This window comes from Electrophorus electricus, chromosome 19 (genome assembly GCF_013358815.1).
Source record: "Electrophorus electricus isolate fEleEle1 chromosome 19, fEleEle1.pri, whole genome shotgun sequence".
Classification (NCBI taxonomy): domain Eukaryota; kingdom Metazoa; phylum Chordata; class Actinopteri; order Gymnotiformes; family Gymnotidae; genus Electrophorus; species Electrophorus electricus.
The window spans coordinates 8,215,624-8,238,055 of NC_049553.1; the positions used below are offsets into that span (position 1 = coordinate 8,215,624).

Consider the following 22,432-nt stretch of genomic DNA (forward strand, 5'->3'; position numbering starts at 1 on the left):
GGGTGTGAACATAATTTTGATTTATGCCAAATTATTTTGTCACATGCATGCGGCCATCACAAATAAACGTTTAGGGCGGTGGCTCCTCGCCCACACTCATTTGACAGCCCAGTGCTGTTTGACCCATCAAGGCAATGGACAGCAGCCCAGCCTATTTGCATGGTATAAATATAAACAGATAAGGCAGATAGTGGCGAAAATGTCCTGGAGTGCATTTCATTAACCATAAATGTGTAAAGGGAAGTGGAAATGTCTATAGTGATAAGCAAGAGTGTTTCCCTTAGCTGAAGGCAAACCAGGAGACAGACAGAGAGAGAGAAAATTGGGTGTGCCGCTGTCCGTGGTCCTGATGGGGCAAATAGCACTGGGCTGTGGATGAGGAGTCGCTGCCCTAAACACACTCCTCTCCAGAAATCAAATCCCCACGCCCGTCTCCTATTTCTCACAGTGCTAATCTGTTCATCATTCCTACTCCTCCGCAGGTTTTCCGGAGTGCCGAGGGAATGGGCATCCGCTTAGACAGCGCGTCTGCGTTCCAGGGGGCTGTCATATCACCACACTATGACTCCCTGTTGGTAAAGGTGATTGCCAGCGGCCAGGATCTGCCCAGCGCGGCCAGTAAGATGCTCCGGGCCCTCGCTGAGTTTCGCATCCGCGGGGTGAAGGTAGGCCACGGCTACAGCACGGCGCTTGCGGGTGTCTGAGCAGTCCCACTGCAGATTGGATTACCCAATGAATACTTCTGCAGGTCCCATATGCATATCTGAAGTATCTCTAGTAACACGTCTTTACATATAAAAGTTCCGATTCCGGTCTCGTATATTGCTAAGCTTATATATAATTTAATGACAGCAGTTAAATATTCGTTTCATCACACACAAAATAAATATTATTTGGAGTTTAGCTCTTCATAACACAATGAGTGCTTCACTTCTTATTATGTTCATACTTGCCTGGCCAACAGCGTTAAATATTCATTATCCAGTACAGTTGTTTATCTGCATTGTTGTTTTGACACTTGGAAAAGAGAGGCAGATGCAGTGTGGCTTATAAGTGCTCAGAATTCTGAAACAAAAGCCTTTTCCAGACAGGTCTGGCAGCACTGCTGTTGGGATGCACAGATGTGAGGGTACGTAAGGCAGAGCTCTGGGGGGCAGCCAACCGCGGGGGAGAGCGGGTTGTTCCCCCTGCAACAACTTCCCCTGTTGGTTTTTACAGCTGTTTAGCAGATTAAAGACTTGCATTCCTTTGTTGCCGCTGTGTTATTGTGGCTGGGGGGGGGGGGGGGGTGTATACATTTTGAAACAGTAAAACTAAAGTGTCTGTCATTTGAGAGCATGTTATTTAAGATGAGGGTAATCGTTTCACCCTCTCAGCAGTAATCACCTCGCTTGTCGGAGATTCATCATAATCAACAAATATGCGAGGGCCCCCGTGTCACATACAGAGCCAATCAGAGCCGCACTGAAGTCTTCGTGCGGAAGGACTCTAATCACCATCTTTGAAGCTCGGTCTAATTAGATGGCATGGATGCCTTCCCTACTGCTCTGTAGCTGCACTAATACAGAGGCCCTGACATATCCAGTTATCCTCACAGATGCGCATTCTTTACATCGAGATGCCTCTGCAGTCAGAATCAGATCAGTCTGGCTATAATAGGTCTTTGTGGTAACAACAGAGGGGGACGTGGAGAAAATAGAAGTGGGGCAGAGCAGCTAAATAACGATGGAGACGTATGGTACCTACGAATGTTGTGAGGTGGGAGTGCCCGCTGTCACCAGAGAACATGTGTTGCTGCACTCCGTGTGTGTGTGTGTGTGTGTGTGTGTGTGTGTGTGTGTGGGGTGGGGATTTACAGCGCAGCTTACGTGTAATTGCCCATTCACACAGTTTTTGTTGTTTTGGCATGTTGTCTCCAGTGTGTGAGTTAGCAGCGATGCAGTAACTCCAAGGTTAACGGCAGGGAGGCACCGCCCCCAAATCCTCTACATTGTACTGGGTTGTTTGTCACCTCTGGTGCTGCCTTGCCACTGGTCAGTCATAATTAGCCTCAGTTTTGTCCTGTTCCTTTGTAATCAGTGCCTCTATATGTACACCATGTTTTCCTTTTGTGTGCATTTCTGCTTGTACTCAAAGCATTTCTAAACTGTTTCTTTGTTGAGGTCCAAGTTGTCATGTCTATACCTAAGTAGTCATTGTATTTGCACAAATGATTTTGTCTACGGGGTTTATGAGTTGGCCTGGCTGTAGACCTAAAGCTTTTCAAATTCCTGGAGAAAAAAATGTCTACCACCTCCACTTCTCAGTTGCTAAAGTGCAGAATGCTATCTTTAATCTAAGGGTGGACAATGCAGAGAACATGGCTATGTTCAGACATAAGTAAATAGAAAATGGAGCATAAGTGAATGAACACATTCACTTTGTCTTAAGTAAAACGGGGCTGATTTGGCCAATCAAGAACATTCCTCTTTTTGGCTGTTTTTGGTGGTATATTTTAGGTCTTTGTCCTGCTACAGGGTGAAGAATTATCCTTGGAATTTGGAAGCACTTGGGTGTATCTGTGGAGTGAGTGTGCTTCTGAGCACTGTGTGCTTCTGTACAGTGATTGTGCTTCTATGTGGTGAGTGGGCTTCTGAGCACTGAGTGTACTTTGGAGCAGTGAGTGTGCTTCTGAGCGTTCTGAGTGTGTTTTGGAGCGGTGAGTGTACTTCTGTGCAGTGAGTCTGCTTCTGAGCATGGTGAGTGTGTTTTGGAGCGGTGAGTGTGTTTTGGAGCGGTGAGTGTATTTCGAAGTGGTGAGTGTGGTTCTGTGCGTGGTGAGTATGATTCTGTGTGGTGAGTGTGTTTGGGAGTGGTGAGTGTGGTTCTGTGCTGCCCTCTGTAGTTTCTCCATCATCAACCATGACAAGTCATGCATGCTCACGCCACCTTGTTCTGCAAATAAGATGGTGTTCTATGGATCATATGATCATACTGGTTAATGTGGTTTTGGATCATAAGAGCATACTGATTAATCTGGTTAATCTTTGTCCTGGAGTGCTACAGGATTTCCATGCACTTCCCTACTAGTTGCAACCTGGCCTTTCTGCTTTGACGTGTCTACAACTTGCCAATTGATTGGTCCTCATGTACTCCACACGCAAACGTTGCATCGGTGATGGACTCTGCCACTCATGCTGCTCTGGATTAGTGATGCAGTAACCACATCTGACCACAATGACCCACATCTGACCACAGTGACCCACAACAAGCAACAAGCAGCTAAGTAGCGACTTACTTACAGAAGAATGAGATAACCGTGCAAAGGGCAGGGACTCCTAAATGATTCATCCATTATACTCTCCATTGATTAAGCCATATATCCTCTACACTTGACCTCAGATTGACATTTCATTTCAGCTCCTTCCTTTCATATATGCTGGAGTACAGAGCCAAAACAATACAAATGGTGTCACAAACCTGCTAATTATGGCCTGCACCACATGCATGTGGCAGAAATTTCTACTGAAAGTATTTTCACACATAAGAGCTTTATATAGAACACCATCCACACTCATGCGAGCAGGTTTCACTTGCCTTGGCCTAATACGATTTTAGCCCACTGAGGTAGTTGGGAAGTGACACTTAAGCAGTCATGCGCGAGTTAGCTAACCAGGCATGACAACGATACGTATAAACACAATTCTACACTGAGCACATGTTGTCCTGGTGCTGCAAACTGAAGTCACAATTTGCTCAAACACTGTGAAAAAGACATCAAGCACATGGACAAGCATATATACATGTCTAGCTTGAAAACCTGTAAAACCCTTTTTTAAAAAAAATAACTGTTTACAGTGATATGTGGTCTGGGGCAAGTCAGCACACTGTAGATCATAGCTATTGCCTTGAGTTTCCTTACGGTGCATTATGCTGGAATGAGCTTTATTGGCTGGGCTGTGGAGTTCCCAGGTAGCTCGGAGTGAGTGGTGCAGGCTTTTCTCTTCTTCCCTGTCAGTCATTCCGTAAAGGATGAACAGCATGGGAAGGGCAGAGGACGGCGGGGGGGGGACAGTGGAGGGAAAGAGCCCGGAGACAGCGGGGATACGGGCGTAAGGAACGAGGGAGGCCAGCAGCTCTGCCGGCCTTGGAGCGTCGGCGTTCCAAGGAAAGAAGGGTCTGAGATGTAGGAATTGGGCCCTTCGCCGCGCGCTCACCGCCTCTGGATGGGGCGCAGCAGTGGAAGGCGGTGAAAGCGGCTCCCCGGACGAAATGAGCACCGCAGGCGGCGGTAAGTAGGAGACGCAGAGCGGGGGAGAGGAGAGGAGAGGAGAAGGAGACGCACACAGGGAAGGGAGCGACCAGTGGAGTGGCTCTCGGAGACGAGGAGCACCCCGGAAGCTTTTCATGTCTCCTTGCATCGTGAAGTGCCGATCATATGAAGCACTCTCCGTCTGTCTCCCTCCACCAGCTCTCTGTCCTCCCTCCCTCGCTCCTTCTCTCTCTCCACTCCCTCTCCCCCCGTTTGTCCACAACTGCATTATCACCTTTTATCTCTTTGTCTCATCTTCTTTCCAACTCTCCGCCCATGTACTACGGAGACATTCAGAACTGGTACGACACATGGTAGACAACTAATAAATCCATTTAAAACACATATTTCCTTTTGAAACATAGTAAATAAACTAAAGCTTAGATGAATTATGTGAGCCAAGTAAGATTATATAAAGCTTAATGATTCAGTTCGCATGAGCTAATTGATTCAGTTCAAATGAACATATGACTTCTGCAGACAACATGAGGGTACAGAGGCATATCACACTAACTGGATTACTGACTAATCCTTTACACTGGTAGGTAACTGATTCATTTGCTCACTCACCCCCCTCTTTTTCTTCAAACAGCTTATTTGTGTCAATACACAATGATCTAGTCCAACCACAGAAACATTTTTATTCCAAAAATAGGTGGAGTTTCAGTGTCACTGATATCTTCTGGAAATCTCTCCGCTTTGTATCTAGGATGCAAAAAGGTGATCTTAATCTTTGCACAGACACACAGTAATGTGTATGTATACGTGTCTTCACGTGTGTGAGTGTGTGTGAGTGTGTGTGTGTGTGTGTGTGCTTGCATGCATGTACATGTGTGTCCTTTTACTTGGTGCCACACATTCAGAGACTTGCGGTCACAGACTGCTGCATTTTGAGCAGTTACATAGGTGTGCAGTGTCCATGTGCAGGGCAGACAGCAGTGTACACACACAGATGGAGGGGTAGGGGCAGTACTACAAGAGGCAATTACACAGCTTGGTGGTTACACATACACACACACACACAGTGTACACACAATTTACACACATCGCCTTGTAATGTAGCTGATGAAGAAGAGTCTGGGGGTGAAAACAGTGCTTAAATCTTGACCTATTAATAAGTCATTATAACCCTGCTAATATGTTTTACATGTTAGCGTTGCGTACGTGTATGGGGGCAGTGTGCCTGCCTACAAGCTGCTGTGTTCTTCTGTGCTTCTGTGGGTGTTGAATGGGTTTCTATAAACCATCATCAGTATCTTTATCTCAGACACACACACACACATGTGCGCATAAACACAACAATATATGCGTGTGTGTGTGCTACTGGAGGAGTGGAGACTTCTTTGAAGCTTTAATCGGGATTATGCGCTTTGGAATTGGTGTGACTTACTTTCAGAGGAGCCACGGGGACGGCGCGGAGCGAGGGAGGGAGGGAGGAGGAGTCCGAGAGCGAGGGAGGGAGGAGGAGGAGTCCGAGAGCGAGGGAGGGAGGAGGAGGGAGGGCTGTGTGGGCTGATGGGTAAGCAGCAGAGGAGATATGAAAGGGAGCAGATGAGGGTCCCTCCACGCGCCTTTGTGTGCTGAGCCGCGGCGGCTCCCTCTGGTGAAATGCGAGAGCACCGTCGGGGGAGATCTGGATGACGCTGCACGCTCAGCTCTCCACGGTGAAGAAGTGGCATCTTACTCTGCAGTGCCGGGTCCCCCACCACCGCGCACACCTGCGCGGGTTACGGTACAGACGTTGACAACGGAAATGCAGTGGTTTGAGCACATGTATTTAGCTCTCTGTGAGGGACCAATGTCTCCTCGACGACAGGAAAATGAACATTTGGATGTTGACATGTTGGCTGATCCTGAGAAGGAAAGATAATTGTTTACAAAAACAGCTTTGCTTTGATAATGACGTGCAAAATAAATAAATAGAGTAGGTTTGACTTGGGTGTAGAAGTTGCGTTTTTTTGGTTGGTTGTTTTTTAGCTATGGTAGACACCTGGACACAGTGCTCACCTCAGTCACCTTCAGCCATGTCCTGGGTCTGAAGGCACCTTGGAACACGACGAGAGACGCAGCAGATGAGAAAAATGAAGCGGGAGAGATGACCTTAATGCGAGAGTTGGAAACTAATGAAGAGACCCCAGTAAACACACACACAGAGGGTTGATTTAAATAGAGAAAGACAGTTCCCCCGTAGGTTGCCACTAAGGTTTGGAGAAGTTTAGTTTTGCGTCTGATGTAATCAGGTGCTTCATATTTTGCTACAATAGCGTTGGCTCACGGTCGAGGGACGTCCGCTCGCCATTTAGCCGGGAAAGCAAAAAGCACTTCATCTATCGCAGCACCATTAGCATTTGCAGGGAAAACAAATGGATTTGCAGGTGTGTCCATGTACATGTGCGGTGATCAGACTGAAGCTCCTTCCCCTCCGTACCCCAGGGTCCAGCCCACCGCACCGGGCCTTCGCGCCCCTCTGCCACGGCCAGCCGCCCCACTGAAAGGAGCGCGACGGCCAGCGCCATCAAGCAGCTCCAGCGGTCAGACTGTTGATTTATAAGGAAAACGGGGGAAGGACAAAGCATCACCTTGTCTAATGCCGGAGGTGTAGGAAACAATTAAGTAATAATTCGTTCACCCTTCCACACACCTTAGGGGGACATCGCAGAGGACAGACAGCATGCTAAAAACGTCCTTTGTACTCCGGTCTTAATATGCATGGCTACATGCAGTGGGAGATCCCTATGAAATCAAACTTAGCATAGCAGGGTCAAGTGTAGATTTGCCCAACTTGTGTGAATTTCTAATGATTATACATGCAGATTAGTCAGTTGATTGAAGTTTTCTTAAAATCAAGGTGTTTATTGTTATTTTTTTAAGCGCTCCACTGACTGATCCAGTGTCCAGTGTTGCGTTTCAAAGACCGTCATTAATCTTTCATTAAGAGGGTTTGGGATTCATGCGTTGTGCTCGTTATATTCATTCCCTGCGAGCTCAAGGCTCAGGCTAAAGAGCTGGATTTCTGCGGCACTAACAGGGGGAGCTCCAGGACCACAGCAGTGTTCCTTTAGCCAATTACGTCCTGGATATCTGTTCTTTAAGGACTTCATGGAACAATGCAAAGGCCATTGTGTGGTTAATATGAAAGTACACTGACACGGTTTAGTTTGCCAATGTTTAACAGCACTCAAAAAGATGCTATAGACCACACACGTTCAGTGATTGCATGATTATGGCAGTTATCGAAGTTACTTTTCTGTGTGTTCCATCATCCGTAGCATGGTGTTTGGTGGTAATGTGCATGCATGCTAAAATATGAAAGCACAGCCAACATGCTAGACTCATGCAAAGCAGCAGCTCTGCTCCTTATGACAGACACTGGACCTTCTGTTTGATCTTAGCCATGTCCATCTCACCAAGACAGACTGAGGGAGAGAAGGAGAGACAGAGAGTAAGGGAGGGAGAGATAGACAGAGTGAGGGAGGGAGAGATAGACAGAGTGAGGGAGGGAGAGATAGACAGAGTGAGGGAGGGAGAGATAGACAGAGAGTGAGGGAGGGAGAGATAGACAGAGTGAGGGAGGGAGAGATAGACAGAGAGTGAGGGAGGGAGAGATAGACAGAGAGTGAGGGAGGGAGAGATAGACAGAGAGTGAGGGAGAGAGAGATAGACAGAGAGTGAGGGAGAGAGAGATAGATAGACAGACAGAGTGAGGGAGAGAGAGATATAGACAGACAGAGTGAGGGAGAGAGAGATAGAGACAGAGAGTGAGGGAGTGAGAGATAGACAGAGTGAGGGAGTGAGAGATAGACAGAGTGAGGGAGTGAGAGATAGACAGAGTGAGGGAGTGAGAGATAGACAGAGTGAGGGAGTGAGAGATAGACAGAGTGAGGGAGTGAGAGATAGACAGAGTGAGGGAGAGAGAGATAGACAGAGTGAGGGAGAGAGAGATAGACAGAGTGAGGGAGAGAGAGATAGATAGACAGAGTGAGGGAGAGAGAGATAGACAGACAGAGTGAGGGAGTGAGAGATAGAGACAGAGAGTGAGGGAGTGAGAGATAGACAGAGAGTGAGGGAGAGAGAGATAGACAGAGAGTGAGGGAGAGAGAGATAGACAGAGTGAAGGAGAGAGAGATAGACAGAGTGAAGGAGAGAGAGAGGTTGCAGCTGTCACTGTCCTGATTGTTTTTGCTTCCATTTTGTTATGGTTGATTGAATTGATTGCTTTTGGTGACACACTTCTTAATTGTTGTGGCAGGGGCATTTGATTGAAATTGGAAATGGAGCTTTCTATGTGCCCTTCTCTCTCTCTCTTTCTCTCTCTCTCTCTCTCTCTTTCTCTCTCTCTCTCTCTCTCTCTCTCTCACTGAGTGCCCATCGATACCCCCAGATTTTCGTCCTCCACTTACTCAGTGATTCTTTTGTCCACTCGCGCCCGTTTCCACAAGTCTTGTTGATTGGACCCCTCCGGTGCGTTTGGCAACTGCAGTTGTCACTGGGTGATGTGTTCCCCTCTGACACTCGTACCAGTTCTGTTTATTACTATTTATTTATTTACTCTGACCAGATCGCTAAGTGCCTCTCTGTCAAGCCGCGTGCCGTTATTACCACCAGCAAATTATGCAGTCGCAGCCCAAATTGCAGAATGGCGGCATAAACAAGCCATTAGCAGCAGGCAGACATGCCGCGTGGCCGCCTGCTTAGGCTGAGGGCTCTGATTTAAATATGTAAAGGAGTTTTTGGTGTTTTGTAAAATGGGCAGAAATTCTGTTCCACATTCAAACTCCTGAACACCGAGCATCTCAATCTGCTATGCTCGCAGACGTTCGGCAAGGTCATACCATAAACCACACACTAGAATTCCAACGTCTACCATTTATACAAAGCACTTTACAATTATGACTGAGTTGAGGGTTAAGGGCCTTGCTCAGACACCCAATAGCAACCACCTGCTGGTGGTGGGGCTTGAACTGGCAACCTTATGGTTACTAGTCGGGTATCTGAGCCACTTAGCGTGCACATCACGGGGTTGAGTTGGGGTAAGTACTGGTTTTGCTGCGTTTGTGCTGACTGGCGTGGATGGGGCTTAGTTAGTGTAGCTGACAGACCACGTGCGAGTAAATAGCCTGGGGTGAAAATTTGATTTGAGGTAAAAGTGTACAGAGTGCAGAGAATAAAGTGTAATGTATTAGTCATGTTTTAGCGTAACGTTGTCAGCGTTCTCCATTTCACTGCGAGTTATACTGTGTATGACTGTGTATGTGACAAATAAACCAAACTTGAAACTTGAATTCTCCCTATCGAGCGCTGATAAGGAGGCACATCGATCTGAGACCAGTTCATCTTTTAAGATGGAATGGAATTTGAGATCCAGTGATGAGTAAATCAGAATAAATGTTGATGAGAATATCCAGGTGATGTGGTAGAATCTTCCACATAGATGTTGGCTTGCATATAAAATGCAATTAAATGTGATATTTAGGTAGTCAGTTTTGTGCAGTCGGTGGAGTAACGGGATCAGATTCTGTAAAGAAGTCCGATGTCTTTATGAAGCTGATTCCTTGATACCACTGGCCTAGCCTTTAGGAGATAAGGCACGCTTAACAGGGAAACCATATAGAGAGCAAAGATAAATAGAGCACGTAGTTTGAGATGCAGTTTGTGATACAGTGAGAACTCTTGACTTTAATCATTTTGGGTTTCTTAGAACACAGAGCAGGCACAAGGATAAATTACCTTTAACAAGCATTTCAAAGGAATGCAAGTTTTGAGATCAATCCATAGTCTTTCCAACTGCCAGAAATTATGCCTTTGTCAGAAAGACTCTTTTCCACAGGACTATGGACAAATAATGTTCTTTTAATCGTAGTTCAAGCCTAGAGTTGTGATAAGAATGCAGTGGATCTTTTGTTTAGCTTTCATGCGTAACAGATTAGTTGTCAATAGCTGAATCTTCTCCTTAGCTCGGACAGTAGCAGTGCTAAGATGAGAGGGAGCAGCATGGCTTATTTAACCACCAGGCTTCCGTCAACGGTGATCAAAGAGGTCAAAATAACGATAATAAAAAAAGCCAAAACTGCTTTCATGTTATGTTGGCTCCTTATGTCATCCCTTAGGAAAGACGTGCATTAAACAGAGGGAATTGTATTCCGCAAGGCTGCTGGATTGCTTACATTGGTGGACGTCCTGTAATAAACATGTTTAGCATTTATAACGCTTTTTAAATCTCAAACAGCAACCAATGAGCAGCAAGCCCTGACGTGTCGGTCTACTGTCCTCGGAGGAAAGGAAGCGAGAGGTTTGTGCAAGCAGTGGAGTTTGGCACTGGAACAGGCTTGACATGGCTGTGCTTCCGACTCCAGACTGCACGCTCTGGGGGCCCAGTGGTCTTCATCTGCTCCGGCGACGAGCTCCGCATTAGCTGTTTAACGCCTTAATCCTCATTTGTGCAGAAATCCACATTACTCTCCTAATAGTCTCCTCGGAACAAGATTAGGAGCACTGTCGTCATGACAACTGTTACGTTAGGGTAAGGGCACCTCGGGGAGGTGTCGGTAATGACGGTGACGGAATCTGATGCACGTTACACTGTTAGGATGAGAGCTTCATGTCCACAAGTGCCTGGATCCAGACAAACCTCCTCGTCACTCGGGCAGGGAAGAGACTGAGGTCAAGGAATGAAAAATAGCAAAAACCTGCAAAAAAAAGTGTCTGGCAGTCTGGCAGTGGGCACAGCCAGCATAGGATTCTGGAATTGAGAAGCATACCATCGTCTGCACAAATTAAGATCTCAAATGAGAGAAGACCGGGACAGTTGGCTCTTAAACAACTTTCCTGCTACTGAGATGTCCATTTACACCGAGATGCATTCAGAGTAACCATGGAATATTGATTTAAAATGTATTACAGTGTTAGTCAAGACTAGGAGGCCACTTAGTAATCAACGAAAAAGACTGCTGTATAATGAGGTATCTTTGTCCATGCCTCTGGAGTCAGTAGTGGTCCGGGCGGCGAGGGGCCGCTTGTATAGGCCTCCTTCCTGGCAGCGGAACGTGGCAGTTTGTGCCAGCGTAACTGATGATGGCACTGCTGTGGGAGACTGGCACGGATATGGTCTCAGTCTCAGAAGAGCCCTGGCACCCTGGCAGCTCCAAGCCCCCTCCAACTGGAGACGGCGTGCTCGGGAGAGGGGCACAAGTGCCCGAAGGCCTGGGGAGTGTGTGGAGATGTGAGGCTGAGGTTGGTATGTGCTGGAGGTCGGGAGATGAGCCGCCGCTTCGTGGGTTGACTGTGTGGGTGGGTGTGTACCAATCAGTACTTTTTAATTAGGCAAAGTGGGCCAGGGCTTGACAGCAGGCCCAGTGAAGGAGAGCAGGCTGTGGTGTAGCTCTCAGCACTCATACAGTCACTCTGATAGGCTACACAGCCCCCCCCCCCCACCTCCACCTAGATATTTAGAGAGCACTAAAAAAAAACCACAAACTGCAACAGACACCTAAACTGGCAGTCAGGTTTTCTGGAACTCTCTCTCTTTTCCCCTCTCTGCCCCTCTAACACACACACACACACACACACACACACACACACAGAACTATTGGCCATGACCTGTGTGGTAGCTGGTATGTAATTTGATCCCAGTGCTTTATGAAGATTAAAGCCATCCCAACCTCAATATGACCTTCTGTGCATGTGTGTGTGCGTGTGTGCGTGTGTGCGTGTGTGCGTGTGTGCGTGTGTGTGTGAGCGAGTGTGAGGGAGAGAGAGCACATGTGCAAGGACAAATCTAAATGCGAGAAAGGCAGAGGGAGAAGCTGTGATTGACAGACGGGGAAAGACAAATGACAAAATGTGACTGCTTGTTTGCCATTCTGGTTGATGGTGTGTAGGAAAGTGCAGTGTGTGTGTGTGTGTGTGTGTTCTCTGTTCTCTTTAAATATCTGCTGCAGTAATGAATTTGTCATAAATGATGCAGATTGTCTTTCATTATTTACATGTCCTTATTGCTTATGCAGAATTTGTTTGGGCGAACATTACTGAATGTTGGGTGGGTGTGTGTGCGTGTGTGTGTGTGTGCATATGTGCGTGCATGTTGGTGTTCCAAGAACCTGATGTAAGCCTCCCTGTTGCTATGGGTAAACACAGAAGGCAGAAGGGCACACAGTGTTTGCTCACATACACACACGACTCATGTTCTCCCCTCATTTCACTTCAGCCATGCTTAAATGGCCTTTATTGGCAATGCCATAAATTCTGCCTAAGCACTCATGCTCCAAAAATACCCCTAGCACAGACACTACAGACCTACTGTCCTCTCCCTCTCTCTCTCTCTCTCTCTCTCTCTCTCTCTCTCTCTCTCTCTCTCGCAGGTCATCTTTTTTTGTCCTCTGCTCTGTCTCATGCATCAGTACACTCTCAGACATTGGTGTCCTCTCTCTCTCTCTCTCTCTCTCTCTCTCTATTGTGTCTCACTTTGTCTCTCTCTCTGTCACTGTCTCTCATATTTCCTCTCCTTTTCTGTCTCTCCCTATTTCCTGTCGCACTGCATCCTTCTGCATATGATTGAGCATGTGTGGTAAATGTTAAAAATCATCTTGGCTCATCACCCAAGAGTGAACAAAGTCATAAAAACAAAGACTTGTGGGATGATCACCAAATCCAAAGGAAACGGTGAAAAACCTCCCAACAGTGAAAGGCAATTCATCATTTTGTTCTCACCTTGCTGAAACTTGCACTCATTAAATAAACAGTCTTGTCTTTTTTTGTTTTTATTTCATTATTTAGAATATCAAGTCAAGGTAACAATATTTACTTTGGCAAAATAAGATCAACAAACATTATTATCAGAATGGTTATTATTGTCATTGAACTTGTTAATTTGCTTCTCTTTAATCTAAGCTCAATGATAAATACAATCATCTTAATAACTAATTTTCATGAAAGATTGTAGCAATAAAATTGCGCTTTTTTCAGTTCTATTATCATTCATGAAAACTGGTAGGAAAACAGAACTTCATGGCCACAACTTTTTTTGTTTTTTCCTTCAGATGTCCTTGCTCTATCCTTGATTCTTTCGTTTATGGAATATTTTCAAACAGGCTTTATGTTTACGTTCTGTATAAGGGGAAAGGCTCTCTCTGGTGCTGGAATAACCCTGGTCCCAGTAAAGCCCCAGTCCGGCAGAACTCTGGATAGTTATGGCTGCCCGGCGCATCCAGTCACGTAATAGAAACAAACCGGAGGAGTGTTCCTCCTGTACCACCATTCACCGTATCAATCCCTTTTCTCCTCAGTCGCTGGCTGTTTATTGGGCTGTGTGCTATATCTGTCCCCGGTCATGTCGCCGTCTCGTCGGCGGGGCATTTCGTGTGCCATCCCGCTTCGTTCCCCCAGCTCTTGCCACCGCCCCGCCGGCCGGTTCCAGCTCTATTGACCGATCACATCCGATTGATTGCGCATGACTCGGCGTTTCCGCCTGCAGGCTCCGCCTCTGTAATCCCAGGGACAGGATGGCTAATTGATCACCGCTGCAAGGCCAGCTCTGTGTCCCACTGCCTGTGTGAGTTCAAAGTTATTTTCTGGGTAAGCTGGTCATGAAATAGGCCACATACTTGTCCCCTATTCAGGTCTCCTCCCTGCTCACATTACAGGCCTGTCAGGAAGAGTGCTATCCTGTGTTGATTTAGAAACCTCTCAGATCCATGTCTCTCTAGGTTCCTTTATTACAACCAGCCATTTTGGCCCATTTGACATCCACCTGGATTGGACTGCTCTCCTCCTCACGTCCCTGCTCCTCTCCGTAGGCCCTCCGTATGTGTTTTTTTCCGCTTTGTATGTTGTCTTTTTTTTACTGCTATGACATCTTTTATCTACCTCTTATCTCGCCAGTCAACTTTTCACTCAGCCTTTAGCAGTGGCCTTCCCTCCCCTGAGTGCTCACTCCCACATATCACATCTCACCTCTCACTTCACCCTTCTGCTCACCCCCTAACTCTCTCCTTCGCTCTCTCTCTCCCTCTCTCTCCTTCGCTCTCTCTCCCTCTCTCCCTCTCTCTCTCTCTTCCTCTCTCTCCCTCTCCTCCTCTCCCCCTCTCTCTCCCTCTCTCTCTGTCCCTCTCTCTCTCTCCCTCTCTCTCCCTCTCTCCCTCTCCTCCTCTCTCTCTCCCTCTCTCTCTGTCCCTCTCTCTCTCTCCCTCTCTCTCCCTCTCTCTCTCCCTCTCTCTCCTTCGCTCTCTCTCCCTCTCTCTCTCTCTTCCTCTCTCTCCCTCTCCTCCTCTCCCCCTCTCTCTCCCTCCCTCCCTCTCTCTCTCCCTCTCTCTCTCTCTCTCCCTCTCTCCCTCCCTCCCTCTCTCTCTCTCCCTCCCTCTCTCTTCCTCTCCCTCCCTCCCTCTCTCTCTCCCTCCCTCTCTCTCTCTCTCCCTCCCTCCCTCTCTCTCTCTCTCCCTCTCTCTCTCCCTCCCTCCCTCTCTCTCTCCCTCCCTCCCTCCCTCCCTCTCTCTCTCCCTCTCTCTCTCTGTCTCTCTCATCTCCTTTCTGTCCACCAGCAGCTGGCCCCCCCCCCCCATTTTCCCAGGCTCTGGGTTTCGTAGAGTCGCTTGCTGCTGCCTCTGTCCCTACACCACGCTTTCCTCCAGCTCTTCCCCTTTCTTTGCCCCATTCTCCTCCTTTTCCCCTTCGTCTCCCGCTAGGCCTCCGGCCCGGCCGCCCGAGTCGGAGTCCGCGGTGCCGTGGGCGAGAAGGTAGGCACGGGTGGGCCGCAGGCGGAGCTCCCCGCCGCCCCCGCAGCCGGCGGACGTGCTGGCGGTGGAGGCGTACTGAACCAGCATGCCGTGCAGCGACTGGCTGCGCTTGGACCACATGACGCTCAGCCGCTTGGCATAGCCATAGCAGGTGGCAGTGGAGGCCATGTTGCCCATGTCGAAGGAGGAGCTGCGCTTGTGCCGCGCAGCACCGTGCCTGCGGCGGCCCAGGCTGGGGCTCTGGTAGGCCAAGGAGGAGTTCCATTGGCTGTCCGTGGCTGCTCGCCTGACTACCAAAGCCCCGCCTGTGCTGAACCGCCTATCTCGGAAGTCAGTGTTATAGTGCGGGGGCGGGGCTAGGCTAAAGCTAGCCCGCTTTGCTACGTCTCTGCTTGCGGACTGGAGTTTGCTCAGCCCCGCCCCTGTTTGACATGATTGGCGTGGCAGTGTGGATGGGAATGGGTTCTTGGGGGTGTAGTACATTGGCATTCGCTCGGTCTCGGGAGTGTAAGGTGGAAGTGCCCTCTGTGACCCAATTCCTCCTTCAAGCCCCACTTTCAGGAGGTCCAGATCCACCTTGGGCTTGGGCAGTGTTTTAGGTTTCTGAGTGGGAGGTGGCTTAGACGAAGGCCCCGCCCCTCCTCCCACCCCTCTTTGTTTTTGAAGCATCCCGTTAGGTAGGACCACCATCATTACGTCTCCGTTCCCATTGCTCTGAGGGAAAACGTTGGCCCCTTTGGCTGAAAGAGACGGGGAGTCCGATACTGAGCATCTGGCCTCATCCCCAACATCGAGGTGCTCGTCATGGTTACTGCAGACCCGGTGGCGTACCATTAGCGCCACTGTAAACACCAGCAGCGTTACTACAACCACGCCTCCCACCAGAATAGTTAAGGTCCCGCCCAGAAAGTGGGCCTGAAGTGAACGGCAGTCAGGGTAATTGTCCTTGGTGCTAAACTGGGCGCACCCCAGAACCTTCGTGGCAGCCATCGAGGTGACGGTGTCGTCGAAAATGGCCAGGACACACAGGTTGTAGTCCGCTCCAGACACCAGGTTCTTCAGGAGGAAGCTGTTACTTGTGGATGGCAGAATTCTGAGGGAGAAAGAGAGCAATAAAAGGTGAATTAGTGGTGGATTGCAGGGAAATGTCAGTCAGGCAACGTGAAGGTGTTGACTGGAATAGCAATGGAGGAAGGCAGGAAGGAGGAGAGGCGAACCGTGGCTCAGCAGAGAGAGAGAAAATGATCCAATCAGGCAGAGGAGTAGAACGGATTTATGCAAAGAAAGCCTGATTTCTAAAGCCTAATAATTTAGCTGCTATCAGCCACAACTGGCTGGGAGAATAGACCACCCCCAAATGGGCAATACCTGAGAGAGAATGAGTGATTAAGAGAATAACCTGTAATGGAAGGCATCGGTGGGACTTTGTGTGCCTCTACATTTGAAAGACAGAGTTTGTGTATAGGGGCATCTGTGTGTGTGTGTGTGTGTGTGTGTGTGTGTGTATGGGGGGGGTTAAGTGTGGATGTGTCTGTTGCCAATGTTTGTTCCTCCAAACGCTCCACTTTCTTAGACTCAGAGCGGCGCACTGTTGTCACGCAAGTGCATAACTAACATAATGGGCATGTAGAGGTAAAATGCGGGCACAACATAAAACCCTACCATTCAACACTTCTGCCACTGACATGTAATTGCAGGCTCTCAGCAAGACCTTGAGCCATTTAGAGTCCTTTTTTGGTAGTGGCATTAACAATCTTCCCATGCCACCTACACACTTCTCTCTCTCTCTCTCTCTCTCTCTCTCTCTCTCTCTCTCTCTCTCTCTCTCTCTCTCTCCCTCTCTCTCTCCATCCTTTCCTTTTTCTCTCTCCATCCTTTCCTTTCTCTCTCTCTCTCTCTCTCTCTGTCCTTCTTCTTGTGCATTCCTCCCTGCACCTTGATCACTCAATGACTTGTTCTGGTGTAATTTCAGCCACGTTCTCGTGGCCTGTGTGTGCTCTCCCTGCTCCAGGCCAAGCGCACCTCCTAGCTCCTCTGCCCTCTCCATCTCGCCACTAAACTCCCACCACGCACCTCCTTCGTGCCCCGGTCATCTGTCCTTTCTCCGTGGTTCCTCTTCACCAGTGTCTTCTTGCACAACTGTGCTTGTTTTTGTTCACCCCCCTCGTTTCATTCCTGCCTCTCTTTCCATGGCAGACCTACTCGGCCCCTTTCTGTTCCACTGTTCTCACTTTCATTCTACTTCCATTTCTCTCACTCTGTCTGCCTGAGTAACCCCGCCACGGAGTCCTGAATCTATTAAGCATGGTTGGGTTGTAAATTATGAGTTAGTAACCAAGGTCACCCAGACTATGCTCCGGTAGTTTTATATTTATGGATCCTCTGACTCAATCCGCCCGTGTTCTGTTGTTTCAGTCTATGAAACAACAGAACAAAAAAGAAACCCTCTCAAATATACCTGTACTCTCAGGTGAATAAATCAATGGTAGCATGCAGAAGGAGGTCAATAGAGGTCAATAGAGGGGCCATACCAGCACTGGAACAAATAGGTATTGACAACTGTATTTATTAATGCACTGCTGAAAATATGCCCCGACATATTTCAATAATATCCACAAAACATAAACAAATATGCATCCTGTGAGACATAAGGAAGCTCATACCTCCTACGACTATGTACAGATTTGCATGGCAGGGGATGGCAGAGGATGGCATCAGTTTGCATGGCAGAGCACTGATTATAATCCCACCTTTGCACTGTTGACTGACTATAGTCCCACCTTTGCACTGTTGACTGATTATAGTCCCACCTCTGCACTGTTGACTGATTATAGTCCCACCTTTGCACTGTTGACTGATTATAGTCCCACCTCTGCACTGGATTATAGTCCCACCTCTGCACTGGATTATAGTCCCACCTCTGCACTGTTGACTGATTATAGTCCCACCTCTGCACTGGATTATAGTCCCACCTCTGCACTGGATTATAGTCCCACCTCTGCACTGGATTATAGTCCCACCTCTGCACTGGATTATAGTCCCACCTCTGCACTGTTGACTGATTATAGTCCCACCTCTGCACTGGATTATAGTCCCACCTCTGCACTGGATTGTAGTCCCACCTCTGCACTGTTGACTGATTATAGTCCCACCTCTGCACTGTTGCAGCTTGTATTTATGGGGTTCTAATATATACTGCATGCATGACACGATGTGAGTCTTTCTGATTCAAAATTCAATATGAACCAAGTCTTTCCATAGGTCAAGGCTTATGTTGAAATTCTATTTGCCTTTTGATAATTTCTGCCTCTGTGACCAGATTTGTGTCAAATGCTATATTCAACGAGCAATAGGTCATTTTTACCACCACTTTTACTCAAAAGTAGCAAACAATATAAGTGGGGTTTTTTTCTTTATTTTTTGTGCAGCTCACATGAAATGAAGAATCATATTACTTTGGAGTCCTCAAATGAACCAGTTTATGCTCCATAGAGTGGGTCCCCCACATGGAGTCAGCCATGTATAAAATAGATTTAGTATAGAATTTCTCAAACATCCAGACCACTAGGTGTCGGTATAATGGCCATTTCATAATGTGAAGAAGAATCGCTGGAAAAATGACTTATTGCTCCTTTAAAATTTAACCAACATAAGATGATTAGATGATGTATAATAATGTATGAGCATTCTGTATGAGCATTACACAAAGGTCCTTACCACAGTTCTGCATCTGATATTGTTTCCTACGGTTAGTACTTTGTCCTCTACTGTTTCATGAATTTCCATGTCTAATGGGCATGAAGGTCATATGTGGGGGCAAAAAAAATGTTTATGCTGATAATAACAAAGTCTCCTGCTACAGGATAGTGGTCTGAGTACCTTTTTTTGCAATTGCTGACAGACAGGCAGGCCTCAGGAGGAGAAAGGACAAACTGAAAAGCATTAAGCTCTCTATGACTAATCAAACTCAGCAGCTAAACTCCACCAGTGTCAGTTACGCTGATGTAGGTGGGTGGAGGCACATTTCAAGCCCTCTCCATGTCAAGCTTACCACTACAGAAAGATTGTGTTAAGATTGGCTTCATTGCAAACACATTTGTTGACTTGCTTTTATACTTATTTATTTAACTTGTTTATGGCCAGAAGTTGTAAATAGCAACTATTTGTATGTTTTTAGCCTGCATCAAAAAAATACAAAATAAGAAAGTTTTGTTGTTGAATTTGAAGCGTGCAGACTCACATTTCCTGTACCTGCCCTGGAACATCCATCAAAGCAAGTACAGTGAGCTACAATTCAGATCTAAGAGAGGAAACTGACCCATGTTGGGGCCATGTATATTTGAGGGGTGAAAGGAAGTCTAGGTGATGATTCAATGTTAACGACAATAGGAAAAGGCATTGGAAGGCAGGTGTGCCCAGGTAGACACAAACCTTAGTGAACCCAAAATACTATATGAGAAAGCAAAGATGGGAGATTTTTTTTTTTGGGGGGGGGTCAGGCATTGTTCAGGCATTAAAAGAAAACTGCATTTCATTTTTTTGTTAGTCTCTCACTGTGTGTGTGTGTGTGTGTGTGTGTGAGAGAGAGAGAGAGAGAGAGAGCGAGAGAGAAAGAAAGAGTATTTGATGTAACTGCAAATTTAAAGTTCAGTCACACCAGCCTATACACACAAGCGCACACTTGCACACTCTCAGTAGTGCAATAACAGAGACAGGAGAGTGTCGCAGAACTGGTGACACAGGAACAGGCGATTATTAGAGCCCTAGAGAGGAAGAGCAAGAAATAACAGGAGCAGAGTGGAGGGGGTGGAGCGAGGCTGGGGAGGGCTTGTCTTTGTTCACTCTCTCTTCCTTAAAATATCACTCTGCCCCTGTAATTCACACAAACCCAAGGAATTCCAAAAATGCCAGTAAAACTTTTTCAAAGACTTCAGGCCTGATCATGGAAGTGCCTGGTTGTCATTATATGTCAAGTGTGTCATCTGCAAGTTTTGCTCTCTTATAGGGTTAGAATAAAACAGCTTGTTCCTGGCAAATTTCTACAATAAAATATTATCTGTCTGTCTGTCTGTCTGTCTGGCTATCACTCTCCCCATCTCTCTCTCTATCTCTCTCTCTTTCTCTCTCTGTCTTTTTCTCTTCCCTTGTCAATGTGATGGCATACGTATTGGTTGTGCGATATAAGCTCATTTAAAGACTTCATTATTCTGCTCCCGGAGGTTTCTCTCTTTCCTGTCCCTCTTTATCTTTTCTTCCTCACCCTGTCTCATCTCTGCTGTCATTTACAGTGTCTGTAAAAGCAATCTTTCATAAATCCCACTGACCCACCCAGCAACAAATGGGCAGGTTGAGCTTGTATGGCAGCTCCCTTTTGATAATGTATCCCAGGGGTGTGGGACACATTGAGATGCTCTGAAAGTGTCTGACAGCAACTATCCTGGATCTATTGGTGGAGCCTACAGCATGACCACTTCCATAGACCAGAAGTGCTTTAGTGTCCAATTGAATGTCCGGCTTGAGGCATTCTGGAGCTGACAAGAATCAGACCAAAACCTCTGCAGGTACATTGCACCAACATTACAAGATGTCAGAAGGAATAGATGGTTTACATCAATACGATGTGATAAAAACACTCCACACAGGAGAGGACTCCACACAGTCCTGTGAGCTGCAATTCTTTGGTACTATTTTAAACATGTTCTAGCTGCTAAAACAAATATTTTCTCTTTGAGCGCACTGCTTATCCTAAGGCACTTCAAGCTTCTCCAAGGCTTTGTTAAACAGGCCTTGAAGACCTTTTTAAAGAATACACCTTTGTATTTATTTCTCTAAGAAGGTACATGCCTCTTGAAAGGTTCTTTTTTTCCTTCCTTTTCAATACGATACAGTGCAATCATTTACTACTTGACAGCGATGAAAAGCAATTACTGATTGTCTGAACACAGTACAGACGGTGCTGTCTCACAGTGCTGTCTGATGCATTGCATTAAAACTTTTAATAGTTTCGTTTTTTCCATACAGCTAGATCATTTGTGTGAATATGTACAGTAACCTTTCACATGGAGTATTGAATATGTCTGTAAATGGGTTTGGTCAATTATTTATGCTTAATACAATCAGGCATATAATATGTATAAAAGTCTGTGGTAGTTCATGGTGTGTGGTGGTTGTAACTGTAACCCCTCATGGGTTTTACTCACCGATACACCAGGGTTTCATCTGCGGTGCAGTTGTACTGTATCTGGTACATCCAAACCAGATATGCTGCTAACAGTCGCCCTATATCCCACCGCACCTGAGCTGAGGTTGAGGTTATCCCCTGCACTTCCACAAGCTGGATCTCTCCTCTGTCACTCCCTCTATCCTCTGCCTCTGTTTCCACATCCTCTCTACCATCCTGGGGCTCTGCACTAGCGTCTTGGCTGGGGCTTTGTCCATTGGATACCTTCCCCCGGGTTATGTCTGATGAACCTGGGTCACGGGCCAAAGGTACCGTCCCATTCCCCCGATGAGGAAGTGGGATGACCTTAAGGTCAATCGTAGCAGTGGCTTCACCTGCAGCATTAATCGCAATGCAGGTGTAGACACCATCGTCACGGGCAACAGTCACCAGAAGCTCCAGTGTCCCATTCCGGAATGACATGGTACGGCTGGAATTGGCAATAATCCGGTCATCGGGCGACACCCAGTGCACCACTGGCTCGGGGTCGCCAATAGCGCGGCACTTGAGCGTCGCCCGCTGGCCCTCTAACACCCAGAGTTTGTGCGTATGTCGAGTGATAAGCGGAGGCTCACAGGTGAACTCCTCCTCAGGTATTGACCAGAAATACCGTCCGGCAAGGTGCACTGGCGTGGCGCAGGTCTCCATATCGTCGTTCCTAATAAGCCTACGCAACCAGAGCAGTTCACAGTTACAGTGCAAGGGGTTTCCCCCAAAGTTCAAGCTGACTACCGCATTGTAGGGGGTAGGGCTGATCACCCCTGTCTGGGATCTCGCAAACAGGGGATCAGGCGGTAGAGTCTGAAGGCGGTTTGAGGTCATGTCTAATCGAGCAAGCTTGTAGAGCTCACCAAAGGAACCCTCTGCAATCTGGTCAATGAGATTGTGGTCAAGGTTTAGAGTGTGCAAGCTGGCCATGTTTTGAATGGCATCCCAGGGGGCTTTGCGCAGATTGTTGTAAGACAGGTCCAGGTCTTCCAGCGTGAGTAGAAAGTCATCAAAGGCATCAGAGGAAATGTTAATGAGCTGGTTGTTGTTGAGGATGAGGTGCTGCAAGTTCAGCATACCTACTAAGTCCCTTGAACCAAGTGCTGTCAACCGATTTCCATCGAGATGCAATGAGCGGAGGCTCTCAAGGTCTCCAAATGCCATTGGTTTTATGTGGTTGATGGTGTTTCGGGACAGTGTCAGATC

At 47.3% G+C, this 22,432-nt stretch overlaps 2 protein-coding genes across 11 annotated transcripts in view; one reads left to right on the forward strand and one right to left on the reverse strand.

The window, feature by feature from the left end:
• pcxb (pyruvate carboxylase b) overlaps positions 1-22,432 on the forward strand; it is a 136,807-nt gene that overhangs the window by 53,927 nt on the left and 60,448 nt on the right. For both annotated transcript variants that reach the window (XM_035519670.1, XM_035519671.1), the window contains exon 10: positions 483-665. In XM_035519670.1, the coding sequence (XP_035375563.1) occupies positions 483-665 (183 nt within the window). The remainder of the gene's footprint in view (positions 1-482; positions 666-22,432) is intronic.
• Positions 14,821-22,432, reverse strand: part of LOC113573492 (leucine-rich repeat and fibronectin type-III domain-containing protein 4) — a 19,635-nt gene continuing 12,023 nt past the window's right edge. For all 9 annotated transcript variants that reach the window (XM_027003789.2, XM_027003783.2, XM_027003788.2 and 6 more), the window contains 2 exons: positions 21,219-22,432; positions 14,821-16,111 (listed from right to left, as the gene is read on the reverse strand). The exon at positions 21,219-22,432 is cut by the window's right edge and continues 557 nt beyond it. In XM_027003789.2, coding sequence (XP_026859590.2) covers positions 14,893-16,111; positions 21,219-22,432 — 2,433 coding nt within the window. In that variant the 3' untranslated portion in view covers positions 14,821-14,892. The remainder of the gene's footprint in view (positions 16,112-21,218) is intronic.